General features: G+C 42.3%; 1 protein-coding gene across 1 annotated transcript; it reads right to left on the bottom strand.

The window, feature by feature from the left end:
- Nucleotides 1-346: 346 nt before the first annotated feature.
- On the bottom strand, nt 347-13,514 carry LOC126400484 (brain-enriched guanylate kinase-associated protein). The gene is made up of 3 exons (XM_050061203.1): nt 13,253-13,514; nt 9,778-9,861; nt 347-5,733 (listed from the first exon to the last, which is right to left on the bottom strand). Exons 1-3 carry the CDS (start codon nt 13,292-13,294, stop codon nt 4,192-4,194), a joined length of 1,668 nt encoding a protein of 555 aa, XP_049917160.1. The 5' UTR covers nt 13,295-13,514; the 3' UTR covers nt 347-4,191.
- Nucleotides 13,515-14,094: the final 580 nt, after the last annotated feature.

The raw sequence follows: 14,094 nt of genomic DNA, 5'->3' as shown, positions 1-14,094 counted from the left end.
TCCATTCTACCCTCACTTGTGAACAAGACCTCGAGATACTTGAACTCCCTCGCTTGGGGGAGTAACTCACCCCCAACCTGCTTTAATTGTGTTGTTGCATTTTCCTTTGGATGGAGATTTTTTTATATATATATATAACTTCTTGTATGAATGTGATTTTTTTTTTTTTTTTTAGAAGGAGGGGGGAAATGCGCTTTCAAAAATACTTCCTTTAGGGAAAATCCATGCCAACATCTCAAAGGTATTTTTAGGATCTTACAATTTCCACTGCCACCGGCACATCTGTGAGTCTGGCAATTTCTAAAAAAAATCAATAAATAAATAACTCTTCCTATTATGAGATTTAAAAAGCCTTTGAAATTTAAACAGAAACTGCTCCTAAAAAGAATAAAGATTTTGGTAAAGGCAAAAGACAGGCATAACAAATGTACAAAAAAAAAAAAAAAGACCAAAAAAAGCGGAACTCTTAGTGCCTGCGGCAATACTTCCCCAACTAACCTCAGCTCCCTGGCTTCAGCTAACCTTTACAACAAGGAGGAGGCTGAAATGGAGGTCAACCATAATCATGCAAATCTTAAAAACAACGGCAGGAATTCAGGATGAGATAAATAAAGCTTAAGCAAGGCTTCACATGGCTGAACAACGTAACAAATAGAGAGAAGTGTCTAAAATCAGTTGAGGAAGTTGTGACAGAATTTTTTACTTAAATCCCAATTGGAATTGTGACAGATGCATCAAGAAGGTCATCTGGATGGAAAGAATCTGGATTTAGAATATACACAAATACACTTTGTTAAGGACTTGCTGAAAGAAAAAACTCCCCCGCACTGTCAACCTTCGAGACATTTTTTAGGCTCTTAAGCTCTTGAAATAAGGTATGTCCATGATGCATTTCCCAACACCCATCTTTATTAAGTAAATAAACATACAGCAAAAATATATAACCATGCATCAGACAGACACATATGTTTGACACTTAGACAGCTGGCCTGTTGTTCCTGGAACAGGGCTGGAGGTAGAACAGGACAGAACCGCTTCAGCCTCTTCATTCAGGGTCAAAACATTCGATAAATATAACATCAACTGAAACTGGATAAAAAATAGTCATCATAGTGTAATAACAATTGCGTACGTAGTATCTATATCTCTTTTTATACATTAAGTCCACACAAAAATACCATATATCCTCTCAGTCCTTCTGTACATAGGTTAAATTTAATTCCAAACCTTTTCAGCCTTGTAGATACCTATACATTGTACCAAATAAGAATATGATTGTAGACTTTATATGGCCTGTATGATGCTGTTCCATCTTCTTACCATGCCAAGGTTAAAAAGAAGAGATGCTGTTTTTAAACCATTTTAAAAGCCAGTTCGCAGATCTGCAGGAATGGGAGAGGTAGAGGCTTGGCCTTCCAGAAAGATCTATACGCTACCACCTGAGGGCAAAGCTAAGTTCCCGCCATTTAGCTTATCCCTTTCGCCATTCCTCTCAGATCTATAGAGCTACGCAGGCAGGAAGAAATCCTTCAAGATCTATCATGCCAAAGGGCGCACAGATGTTGGAACGTTGTCGTTTTGTCCCCATCTACTCTGGTAACAGCAGCAGATGGTAGCACGATTGCGAGGCAGCAGGACAAACCTCTCTGTAACTCTTTATTTAACATAAGGCAGGGGCTTATTAGAATTGTTTGAATTCACCAACAGGACAGCATGTCTTTGCCACTTCCTATGTACGCATATATACACTTTATTTTCACAGTGTTTTCTCTAAAATAGCCTAATTGAGCATGCTGGTTTAAAAACAACACACTGACTGTACATTTTTGTCTTTAATCAGTCGTCTCTCACCACCTTCTCAGTACACTTTTTGTGCATACCTTGCAGAACCGCCGGCTCGCCTGGAGAATGTTCCAATTAATCTCTCCTGAAAACAAGAACATCCAGCACTTTTTGTTTTGGTTTGCGCAACTAGTGCCAACAGTGTTTAAGAGTTTGTCTGCGGGTTGAAATTTGGCTACGTGTGCCAGATTTTTCAGGCAGGGATTAAGCCTCATGGTCTTTAACTAACTCCACTGAAAAATACCCCCAGTCTAGAACGGACTTAATCCTTTTCCAAGAAACTGGCCTTGTTTGTGTGTGTGTGTGTGTGTGTGTGTGTGTGTGTGTGTGTGTGTGTGTGTGTGTGTTTTAACGTCTGACAGGAAGAACATACGCTGTAACGGTAGTGTATACATACAGTAACAATACAGCAGATAATACAATATGTACACAGTTGTAAAGGAGACCATTCTGTCCAATGAACAGGATTAAGGCAATTTCACAAGTGTCCTGGTATGAGGGTAACTACTGTTCAGCCTCATTTTAATACAAAAATAAGAAAAATTCCAGTTAAAAATCTTGCAGTTCTGTTTAATCATTTCTACTGAATCTGTACTTTTCAAGGGTTATTTTTCCAACACACAAAATCAGGGATTTTTAATTTCCAATAAACAAGCGGGAAATCTAGCATCATGGAGGGAACTCGCACAATCTAAGGCTCAATCCCAATACACCCCTCGCCCTTACCCCTCCGTTTTGCTGCTCCACATTTATGCGTATGGTGTCCCAATTCTTGCTGGGATAGAGGTGAAGGCTGACCTTCAAACCAGTGGTTCCCAGCTGGTGGGTTGTGGTCCAAAAGTGGTTTGGGGGTCCATTCTGAATGGGCCCCAAGTGACTCGCAAACGTGTCAAGTTTGTAAAAAACATGCTTTATTTTGAAGTATAGTGAATTCCCAGCGCAGAGCTTTTATTTTGAAGTGCTGTTTCTTGCTGTAGAGTCAGCAACTAATGGACAGGTACTTGACAGGGACAGCAAACTAGCTCGACAACATGGCCAAATGCAAGTATGATACTGAATATATATAACTGGTGGACCTTGAACTAATGACTAAGGACTTTACAATCTGGACCCAGTGGCTGGACCAGTTGGTTCCAGTTGGAACCACATTCCTATGCCTCCCCCCCAATGGTGCATGACACCAGAAATTTAACTGAAGTCCAGCGACGTGGTTGCTGCTCTTGTTACCGCTTCTCTAATATCACTGTAGACTGGCAGGTAAAGAGCACAGGTTGCTAAAGATCACCGCTACTGATAACTTCTTTGATCAATTGACAATGTGAAACTTAAGATGTGAACAAATCACGATCATCCTGACAGCCCCAAAAGGCTGCCAATAGCCCCAGCAAGAGAAATCACCACAGCAGAAGACAGCATATTTGCTGTATTACTTGTCGCATTTGTTTATGTAAATGGCAGCATCGGCGTCTACTGATCACGTATCAGGGTCCTGAAGGGTTGTCTCATTTCATAGGGGAAAGTTTCAGTCGTTACCCCTAGTAACTGTTCCAAGAAGCAAGGTGGCTCTCAAAAGCAAGGGGAAGGGGTAAAAATGAGAAATGGGATTGGGCCTTAATTGACTTGCTATAAACATTACATCGCAACAGAATAAAATACTCTTTTTAATATCTCTTGTTTAGCCAATTTGGTAATAAAACATCCTTTTTAGCAAGGGGCGCTTAGAGATCATGTCCCTATGAGAAACAATTTAGCTGGAAATGAGTTTTCTCATCTTATTTATATGCATTATACAGCATGCATTTTGTTTAAGACAAAATAGAGGATGAATAAATCTTCTTAACAGCTTGCAGTCAGCAGGGTCCACTATACATAATGGATAACCTTCCTTCTCCTAAACATGTGTAATTAAGTCACCCATTGTACACGCCTTTTCCCATTATCTATACTGTATATATTAGAGCAGGAATTAATGGTCTCTTGCTGGTTTTACTAACAGTACTGAACACCAAAAAAAAGAGCAAATAGCACATAACGTTCATGTAGCCGGGTGGAACTCGGTTTATCCCGATGGCTCTAATTATCATCAGTGTAATTGAAACAAAAACTTAGTGAAGAGCTGGTCTCAGGTAGCTACACCGTATCATGACATACAATAGAAAAAGTGTTGCAGACTGCTCGAAACGTGCCTTGGCTAAGAGATACATAAAACAACAACATGTTAATACCCCATCACACCAAGTATGTGTTTGCTGCAGGGAACTTTTGAGACATACAGTACAGTACAGTTAAGTTAGGAATCATCATCATCATCATCATCATGCATAAAATGAAAAGCTCCCTTTCCCCTGCTCAGTTCAGCAGCGTGCCGTATAGCTGTGCCTTGGTCAAACTGTCCTTTCTCGTCAGTCCCGTGCTGCCAAATTTTTGGTATCTTGGAGAGGTCTTCTTTGGGAGTGCGGGGCCGACACTGAGAGCGGAGCTGGAGCTTGGGCGGGGCCGGACGCTCGGCCTGGGGCTGGGGTAGTGTTGAAGACTTGAGGCTTCGAGGGAGCTTTGGTGTAAGGACTCAGCCGAGCTGTCTGCACTCAGATTCACGTAGTCCTTCTTGACGCTGCTCGCCGCTGTTGCTCCCCCACTGCTTTCCTTCTCTTTAGAGCTCCCTGAGAGGAACAAACTGCACTCGGAGTCCTGACTGTCCTCCTTGGCTCTGTACAGCACAGAAGTTTTCTCCTGCTTACGATGCTCATTCGGCTTCTGGCTGCGGCTGGGCGAAGGAGGACCAACAGCAAAACACTGGTCCAGCACGCGGCTGTGGAAGACGTCATCTCCTTCTTGGAAGCTGCTGTAGAGAGACCCCTTGACCTTATTGGAGGGGCCCATGGCAAAGTGGCGCTCAGAGAAACTGTATGGAGAGACACGCCCTGTGATGTTACGATAGGAAGATGAGAATGTGTTGATGTCTTCCACGCTGAGCTGTCTCCAGCGGCTGCTTAGGTCGTCCTCAGGGACCTGGATGTCACCGCGGCTGTCCAGACCTCCTCCACGAGCCTGGCCCAGCCCTGTTGTGGACCCCATGCTGTGAGAGGAAGCCAGGCGTGTGGTGCTGGAATGGTATGGTTCACTGAAACATGAAGCCGTCCTTGTGTACGATGGTGAGGTGCCCTTCTGCGGGCTCCTGGGGGTCACCATGTGCTGGATGCTAAGGGACTTGGGGAAGCTTGGGCTGTCTTTATCATAAGAGGACATGCTTTTGCGCTCATAGTCCCCACTGCCACCATCTCGCCAGTCCATGTAGAGACCCTGATGGGAAGAGGATAAGGTGCTGCTGGCAGTGCGCCCACAACCACCACCAACTCCTCCCTTCTCGTCCGATGCGAGGCTGAAGCTAGAGTAGGAACTGGAGGCAGGGAGGCTACCAGTGCCGAAGTCATCGTGGTGGTGAAAGGAGGATGGAGGCTCATGGTGGGAGAAACTTCCAGAGTGGTAGGCTTCTTCCTCTGGGTTGCTGTCGGTGGAGTTTTGAGCGTGAAGCTGCAGCAGGCCGGTGCCTTGGAGGTCAACGCTCTGCCTGCGCTCTGTATCCTGCCATCGTTCAGGGCAGTAGAGAGCCGTATCACTACAGTAGAGGTCAGATGATTTATAAGAAATACGGCGGCTCAGGTGATCAGTGCTTCCTGTTCCTGTGAGAAAGTCTCCATCCTGTGGCTGCGGGCTGGGTGAGCGCGTTACAGGGCAACTGCTTCCTGGTTCTGGCTTTTCCAGGACCTTGGCAATTATGGCTGTGGGTACGGCATCGGAGTAATTGGAGTGGCACATTGCTATGGTGGCTCCGCTATCCCGATTCTGTTTCTCAATGTGGGAACTGATGCGCTCCTGGAAATCCACCGGCAGCTAAGACAAGAAAGACAGACATGCAAAGAGACAAAAGAAGCTTGATGAAGATGGGATACTAAAACAAAAGTCTGCTCTTTTGCTTTGTGAAAGCTGCTGAGCTGGTTTTCAGATTCAGCCAGAAAAGATCTCTGAAAAATTAAGAATTCCTCAACAGTCTTTTCTTAATTATTTATACAATCAACTTGAAACTCTTCCTCAGAGATATTCCATGCTTTCTGTGTCTGCAGTGAAGATATTTTTAGAGCCATTCCTCAAGGATTTTAATCTATAGTTCTAGTTTAGAAAGTAATTCATTCTCTCAAAGCTCACAGAGTCCTGACCAGTTTGTGTATCTCTGGGGAATTGCACTACTTGGCCCTTCTAATGAACTTGTCAGAAAATTGCTGAACACAAGCTTTACTTATTTATTTGTTTGCTTTCCTTTTCTCCTAACATAGTCCTGGTTTTCTTTTCTTACCCCAACTTTGTTACTCCACAAAGATAAGTTAATGGGAACATTAAAAAAAGGAAGATGTTTTTTTGGACAGGCATAAATATTTTTGTCTTTCTAAATGACTCCCTGTCCTTCTCTGTCCCATCTGTTTCTCTGTCTCTCTTTCTCTTGTACTGTCTAACTCTCTCACACTCAGACAGACATAATCTGCTTGATTGGCTCACGTTTGAAAAAACTGCATCTGTCAATTACAGACTGGTTTCTTTGTGCCTATTAAAGCTGGTCAGGGTCAGTAAGAACTGTTCCTGCCACACTGAGTTCTCTCTTTTCTCCTCCCTTTCTTTATCCTTTCATCTTTCTCCTCTTGCTCCACTGCCTTCACAACCAAAAGACCCTCATTCTCTCTCTCTTTTTCTCTGTCTTTCTTCTGTCTACCATCAAACACATATCAGTTCCACAGGGAACGGCTTAGATTCAAATTAAACCAGTGCTCCGGGTCTCCAGCTGGGAATAGAAAAAAAAAAAGATAAAATACTGACTTGGCTTTGTTAAGAAATAGAAGCTCGCCTCGGCATAAAATAACCTGCATCTTTTAAGTTGGAGCTATTTTTAGCAGCCGCTGCCTCCCAGAGGGAATAGAGATGGAAAGTAGGTGAGGCTGTGGGGGGGAGCACAAAATGATATACAGTGTGTGCTCCAAGTGAGCTAGCTCAGCATTAGCTGCTATCTGAGGCAAATCTTAATTAACAGTCACACAGTGTTAATCCACGTGACAGCATCCACGTCTACAGGTCTTGTTCCATTTATTGAAATAAGTGGTTTAATGGCGTCGGATGGAAGTGGCACTTGTTATTTTAGTCATTCTAGCAATTCACAGCCACTCTGTGAAAGCTGCTTCCTCCACACACTCCACGTTCAGAAGAGGTTTTACATTTCCGTGTTTTATGACCAAATTATCTTATTGAAAGTCAGACTATGTAACTCAAGATAGAAGAAAAAGCACATTTTTTCTCTTACAAATGAAAAGTTTAATGTGTTAGCAGCAAAGCGCACCCTTTCTCAACTGACCGTGTGTCGAACTTCTCGCCTTAATTGCTGCTCCTGTTGCTTGTTAGACGTTTTCACATAGTAAATATGCACACTAGAGCTGAGCTGAAATACAATTATCTGGTACAGATAATGTACTTTATGAGCATGAATATCATGCGAGTAAAATGTGTCTGTATCCTTAATCATGATGAAGGAAAATCCTCATCTGGTAGCTAAATGGTTCTCTTACTCTTGTGATCTAAAATGTTCTTAAGCTCAGTTCTAAGGCTGATCTGTAAATCTTTTTCTAATAAACATACACAACTTTAGAACAACGCATATACATTTCAGGGTTAACATAACTTCTGGTGAAGTCCCACCCATTGCGAGTACGAATATTTAGTTGGAACACATATAGTACTCGCTCATCCCTACAGTTGACCACCATAATAATGTCAGATTTACCACTCCAAAAGTTTCCAGTAATTTTTCAAAAATGGGTCTTTAATTTTATGCATAAGTAAATAAAGTGGCTCACATTTCTAGCCTACAACTGATTATGTTGACTGAGAAGACACCTGTCACTGGCAAATTTTATCAGGGGTAGCTAGCTAGTACAAGGTAATGGTCATGCTAAAACTCCATTGCTGTGTCTCAAATCACGTACTTCTGTACTTACGCCTAATATTTTGAGTGCATAAATGCGTTCACACTGAGAAATATGGAAAAATGCAGTGCACTAGGAGTACCCGGATGGTGCACTCAAAACAGTCAAGAAGTTGAGTCTGGAATGATGGACACTTCTCGCCCTCAATGGTCGCCATCTTGGCTACGTAGCGGAAGGGGAGGGACCACTTTTCAAACTGGAAATAGCGGCCGAGGACTGTGCGACCGTGAACATCGCTGCATTGTACAAATACATGTGTCTTTTGCACTAAGCACCACTATACCGTTGTTGGGTATAAGCCAGCAGTATGTTTATTGGGTTAATTTAGCAGTCTGTAATGATTTGATACCGCGAATGATAACGCGAATGCTAATGCTAGTTTGCTAACTAGCTAATTTGCGGTCGTCATTTCCGGTGAGTGCACAACGGCTGTGTTTGGTTTGAGACAACACTACCCTGTCGAAATTCGCGCACTGCGCCAATGAGTACATAGTGCACATAGTATACTACATAGAAGAGTACTCACGGAAGTATGTCATTCGAGACACACCACATGACTTGTTGAAAATTGCCTCCAGCTGACTGATGAATGTTTCTAGATAACTTTGTTTTACAACCAAAAACCTTTAAAAATGTCTTAAATATGCACATAAAAGACTGAAGTTTAACTACATGTCCCAGTCAGTAAATAAACATCCTCATCCTCATTTGTCAATGATCGATAGAAGACATGAAATAAAAGAGCAGCATTGGTGGTGTATTGCAGGCCATGGATAGATAAAGGGAACTGGATATAGCGTTCAAGGCAGGGCCCCTCTCATTCCTATGAAAATTTCTCAGTGGTGCATAAAGCCAAAACATTTGATTTACTAGGTATGAAATTACCCTAATTTTCAACATAATTGGACTTTGGCAGGCCGGGCGTTTACCTTATAACGGCCAAGCAGCCAACAGTTTAGCGCTCTGCTAACTTGAATGGGGATAAAATGATTTTGTTGATTGTGCAGCTTTTCTAGATTTTAGAAATTTCATCGGACTGATTGGATGAAATCCCAGTGATGAAATAAAACATTGATTTGCAGGTGTCTCTTTGACAAAAAGTCTTTTGGGGCCTAACGACATCATGTGACAGCCCCACAAGTTGTAATTCCACAGTTGTCCTGAAGGGGCAAATTAGCTATAGAGAAAAAAATGGCACTGCAGACAGATAGCCAGTATCGGCACGTATCTTACGCCTGCTCCAGACAGGTCAGATAATGTTACGGCTTTGTTTCTGCCATATGTGTAGAAACAAAGGCTCTTCATTCCATGCTACCTTTTTGCTACAATGCCTTCTATAGGACATACCACGTTGGAAGAGCCTAACTGTTGCGCCCTACAGTCTATGTATAGGCCTGCCTTTTCTTAAACTACTTAAATATAGTCATGGAAATGGGGTAGAATATTACCGAAGTGTTTAGAAAGTTCATTGACAAAATTGTGTGGGAACCTTGTATTTGTTATTCTTTGATAGCCTTGAGTATATCCAGTCTAAACTGGAATCAGCCTTTTAAAATGCTCACCATGACAAAATTACGAATAAATTAAGAATGTTAACTCTCCCCGGGGTGCCAAAACCCCTGAATACCCATACTAAATACAGAGGATATGACCTCAGTGTCCTCTACGCCAGCTACAGCCTGTAATCAAGCTGCTCAGTTTAGACCATTTTCAGCCCTCTGTTATTATGGAGGAAGTAAAACACTAATAATTTTATCTAGTCTTATTTAGAATGTAATTTAACCAAATATAACATCTTTACAATTCATTTTCTAAATGGTTTAATCTTAGATTTAAAGACAACAAAACTTTCAGTAAATAAATTTGAATGGACACATTGATGCAGTTGTAGCAGCAGTGTTGGGGAGCTCACCTCAGACATCTTGTGAGCTCTGTAGTGAGACTTGGAGCACTGCAGCAGCTGGGCTGCCAGGTTGCAGTCTTTCCTGTACAGGTCCTGCAAGAGGCAGAAAGATTATCCTCAATCTCTAAATTCAGGCATTTAAAAAATCTTGTTCATTTTGGCAGCCTGATGGTTCAAGTAAGTGTTTGACCGAAGGGGATTGTGTTCGAACACCCGCTGGGAAAAAGCACTTTAGATCACAGCCTTCTAATTATGGTTTAATTATTTCGTAATTATGGGGGACTTCTTGGGGGAAAAATTTCAGGATACAGTAATGTCATGTTAGCCTGGTACTATAGCAACAACAACTCTAAAAATAAAATGTATCAATTTACTATTAATGAAGTATTTATAAATTAATTATGGGTCATGGGGAAACAAAACAAGATGCCCAGCATGACTGGATTTTTAATAATTAGGAATGGATAGTGTAGCATCAATGTGTAGTGCACACACTGAGCTGTATTTCATTGAAAAATTGGGATAAGTAGCCTACTGGATTAGGCAATTCTTTGATTTAGTGAACTGTCAAATCAAAGGAGCAAATTCATCCATCGACGCTGGTGCAGTTTAATTAGTTAGCGTGTATTTTTCACCTTGGCTATATTACTTCACTAGGTTGACATCAAGGGATTGCAGGATCTTAATAATACTACTGAACTTATTAATTTGTAATATATGTGGGTTCGCTAATTTTATTATGCATTCACTTATCAGCGTGCTCCAGCCTTGGGAAGCTCGTGCAGCATTATTTTTCTCTTTCTCTGTACTTTCCCTCTATAATGGATGGGTTTTAGGGTTTTACTTAAATTTCAGAGCAGAGCGCGGGTGATCTATTGGCACAGCAGATGCTCAGCCGAATTGTTTTCTGTTTCTGAATGCATGAGTGTGGGTGGGTGGTTAGTCGGTTTAGTTCACTTTCTTCTTCTCTCCCTCCTCTGTGAAATCCATCCTCTTATAAAGGTCAGTCCCTGCTGCACAGTAGCCTCCCTGTGCCTCTGTCACACCACAGTCCTACAATACTTCCCGTAACATCAAAGCCTTCTCTTTGACAGTTTCAACTCCCCCACCAGTTAACAGCGACTGCTGTTTGAATCACTTTATTTCTTTTCTTTTCGTCGCCAGGGGACATGTGGGCTCCCTGCAGTTTCTGTGGACATGTCAAATAAACCTTTGAGACCTTGGTGATGTCTTAGTTAATGTGAGTTATGTGGCGGGTTTCTGCCGGGAATGTCAGCCACCAGCTGCTGGCGAGACAGTTTTTGTGAGGTTAATGATGATGAGGTCTTAACATACTGTATGTATTTCACATGAGTATGTGAGTAGAGTAATGACAGTTTTCTTGTGGCTTTATAGACGCTGTATTCATGCAGGCTGATAGCCAGTAATAACCATGGATGGAGTATGAAATATTGGGCCCAGGGGCACAGACATGTAGAGGACCCCCCATGCCAGGGTTCCTACGCAGTATGGGAAAGTATGGAATTTAATTTTAGTCATTACCAGGTCTGGATGAGTATAGAAAAAAGAAAAGAGAGTACAGGAAAAGATTCCTGTTTTCAGCCTATCGCCCCTTTAACGCTTTATAAAATATAGAATTCAGAGTGTTTGTCATGGCGTTTGGAGCAGGCAGCCAGCAGAGCCAAGATGTTGACCACTGTGTGTGAGAGAGTGGGCCAGAGCTAGCTTGATGTCGTCAAAAGCAGGGTAAGAAGTCCCAAGTGTCTTATGAATTTTCCAAATCTAGACATTTGCAACATACACATAGCACTACAAATAACCAAATATTATCTTTGCCTGAACATTTTTGAATTATGTGGTGATGTAGTTATCAGAAAATTAAGTTTCTGCGTAAGGAAACCTTTATGGCTGTGTTCATTGTCGTTTACATGGACATGGTGAATAAACAAGGCTGCACAGATGCTGTGAAATTTAGCTATTTAACATTTGTAACTAATTTTGGCTTCTAATTTATGAAAGAGACTAAAAAATATGGCGAGAACAATAATATGATGAACAGATAAAATATGTGAACAGATAAAAATACCCATATTATTATCCACATTATTCCTAGCCCTCATGATACCTTGTGTGAATTATCGGGTTCAAGTTCTGGCGCTGAACCGGAACCAATGTTTTCCATCTGTAACGGTACCATGAATGGTACGCTAATCCTCTTTCCTAGGTGATTAGTAAATACAGTAGCACCCCAGGAACAGGGTGGATAGGTAGCACCGGTTAGTTTACTTGCTGGCTGGAGATGTTTCCTGTTTGTAGTCCTTTTGTCTGTATTCTCTTTACCTCTCTTCGTGGTCGTTTTGTGCGTCCTTTATGCCATTTTGCATCTTTATGAGGCCGTTTTGTATTCCTCTGTGGTCATTCTCTGTCTTTGTCATTTTGTGTTTCTGTTTTGTTGTTTTGTGTCACAGTCTAGTCTTCTTTTGCATCTATTGTAGTCGTCTGATTGACTTTCCAACAATATATGTCAGCAGTTACTTCAAACAAACTCTGGCCCTTGGTCTCTATGTCTGCACCTGGCAGGCCCTGGTAGATTTTATGTTTTTTATCACTTAGGAGTAAAACAAATTTAATACACTTCACTCAAAGTGATGCATTTGTTTTTCCCGTCAGGTCTCATGTCACGCCTGAAAGGTCACTCAGTGTATCCCATGATTTAAGAAGTAAATTCAAAGCTGGCTCTCTGGAGGAAATGCCCGTCTCGCTGCTGGCTCTGACGGGACAAATTCTCCTTCCACTCTAAATGAACCTTGACTCCAATCAGCCCGGCGAGATCTGGAGGGATTGTCAAAATACTCTATAGCTCAGAAGTGCTAAAAACTGCCATAGACCAAAGAGAGAAAATCTAACTTAACCTGCAGCCCCCAGTAGAAAATGCCAGTAAAATCACTTCAAAGAAAGTGAGGGACCAGATTGCCACATGCCCCTGAGCTCAGATCCACGCAGCCCCGGCTCCAAATTCGAGCAGCCCTGAGGATGCCCATTGATTTCAGTATAATCACTATAAAACACCCAGTGGCTTAGAGTTAATTCCTCTATCTGCTGTGGCTCCTTGAAGCACAAATATCCAGGATGTTGCAGAAATACAGTGAATATGAGACTTTTAGCAATAGTGGGCTCAGGGAGACGGCTGCCAGTGTGACAGGAGAAAGTATTCCCATCAGGAAAAACAGCTTTTTGAAAAGTTGAAGATGTGCTAAGAAGGCTGGATTACTGACCAGGCAAGGACAGCAACTGCCCCAGGGCCCCAGATCTCTGTGGTCCTTAATGCCCCAGGCTGCTGCTTAATATTTTGGCTTGAAGGGGAAGTATAATTCGGGCATGTCCTTTGCTAATGTCTCATTAGACGAGAAAGTTCAGATTTTGTACAAGTAAGTTTACACACACAATGTGTCCCATATTAGATGATGCAGCTCTGGGTACTCACGTTGTCCTCTCTGAGTTTATTGATGGTGATCTTCGCCTCCATGAGGTGGTTGTTGAGGAGGATAATTTCCCGGCTGAGGGCTCTCTTTTCCTCTTCATGGTGCTGGGACTGTAGCGTAACAGAAAGAATCGACAAGGGAGAAGAGAAATTGGAAAAGGAAAAGAAGACAACGGATGTTAGAGGCAGACCGAGTAGATGATAAGAAGGGGGGCAGGAAGTAAAAGGTTAGAGGAAAGAGTTGAGTGTTAAGATAACGAGAGAAAGATGAGGAAGCCAAAGTTGGAGGAGCAACAGAGGAAAAATAAGATGATAGAAGAGGGGAAGAAAAATGAGAGGGAGAGAGCCGTAAGTCACTATCTGTCTGAAGCCGGTGCCAGCAGCAGGTCTTAATTAAAAGAAGATTACACTTGCCAGCGCTCATATCATATCAATTACTCTGGGAGAAAGAGAAATAGAGGGGGAGAGAAAAAGGAGAGAGGGAAAATAAAGAGGGAGAGAGTGAGAAAGACAAATGAAACACTCCTTCCATTTTCAGTGATTACTGTCAAAGAAATGCAAAATGACTCTTGGAGTGACATTTTAGCCTCGGTAACGGTGGGGCCTAATGATGGTGATGTCTGCCGGTTGGCTGGTCTATCTCTCTGTCTGCCCACTCTAATCTCAACAACTGTTGGTCACATTGTTCTGCAATTTGGCACAGACATTCATGGTGCCCCGAGGATTGGTCCTAATGATTCTGGTGGCCCAGGCCTCTCGTCTAGCATCCTCAGGCTAGCATTTCTACTTGTACACATAAAACTAATAAGACAGATTGATTGAGTTGATTTTTCTGCGCACAGCCT

The sequence above is a fragment of the Epinephelus moara genome, chromosome 14 (genome assembly GCF_006386435.1).
Source record: "Epinephelus moara isolate mb chromosome 14, YSFRI_EMoa_1.0, whole genome shotgun sequence".
Classification (NCBI taxonomy): Eukaryota; Metazoa; Chordata; class Actinopteri; order Perciformes; family Serranidae; genus Epinephelus; species Epinephelus moara.
Note: the sequence above shows the minus strand (reverse complement) of the source record. Positions and strands in the feature narration are given on the sequence as shown.

Coding starts and splice junctions, on each gene's coding strand:
- LOC126400484 (XM_050061203.1), bottom strand. CDS start 13,294: ATGGAGGCGAAGATCACCATCAATAAACTCAGAGAGGACAAC. Junction 9,862..13,252: donor ATAAACTCAGAGAGGACAAC/GTGAGTACCCAG, acceptor TGCCTCTTGCAG/GACCTGTACAGGAAAGACTG. Junction 5,734..9,777: donor GAGCTCACAAGATGTCTGAG/GTGAGCTCCCCA, acceptor TTCTTGTCTTAG/CTGCCGGTGGATTTCCAGGA.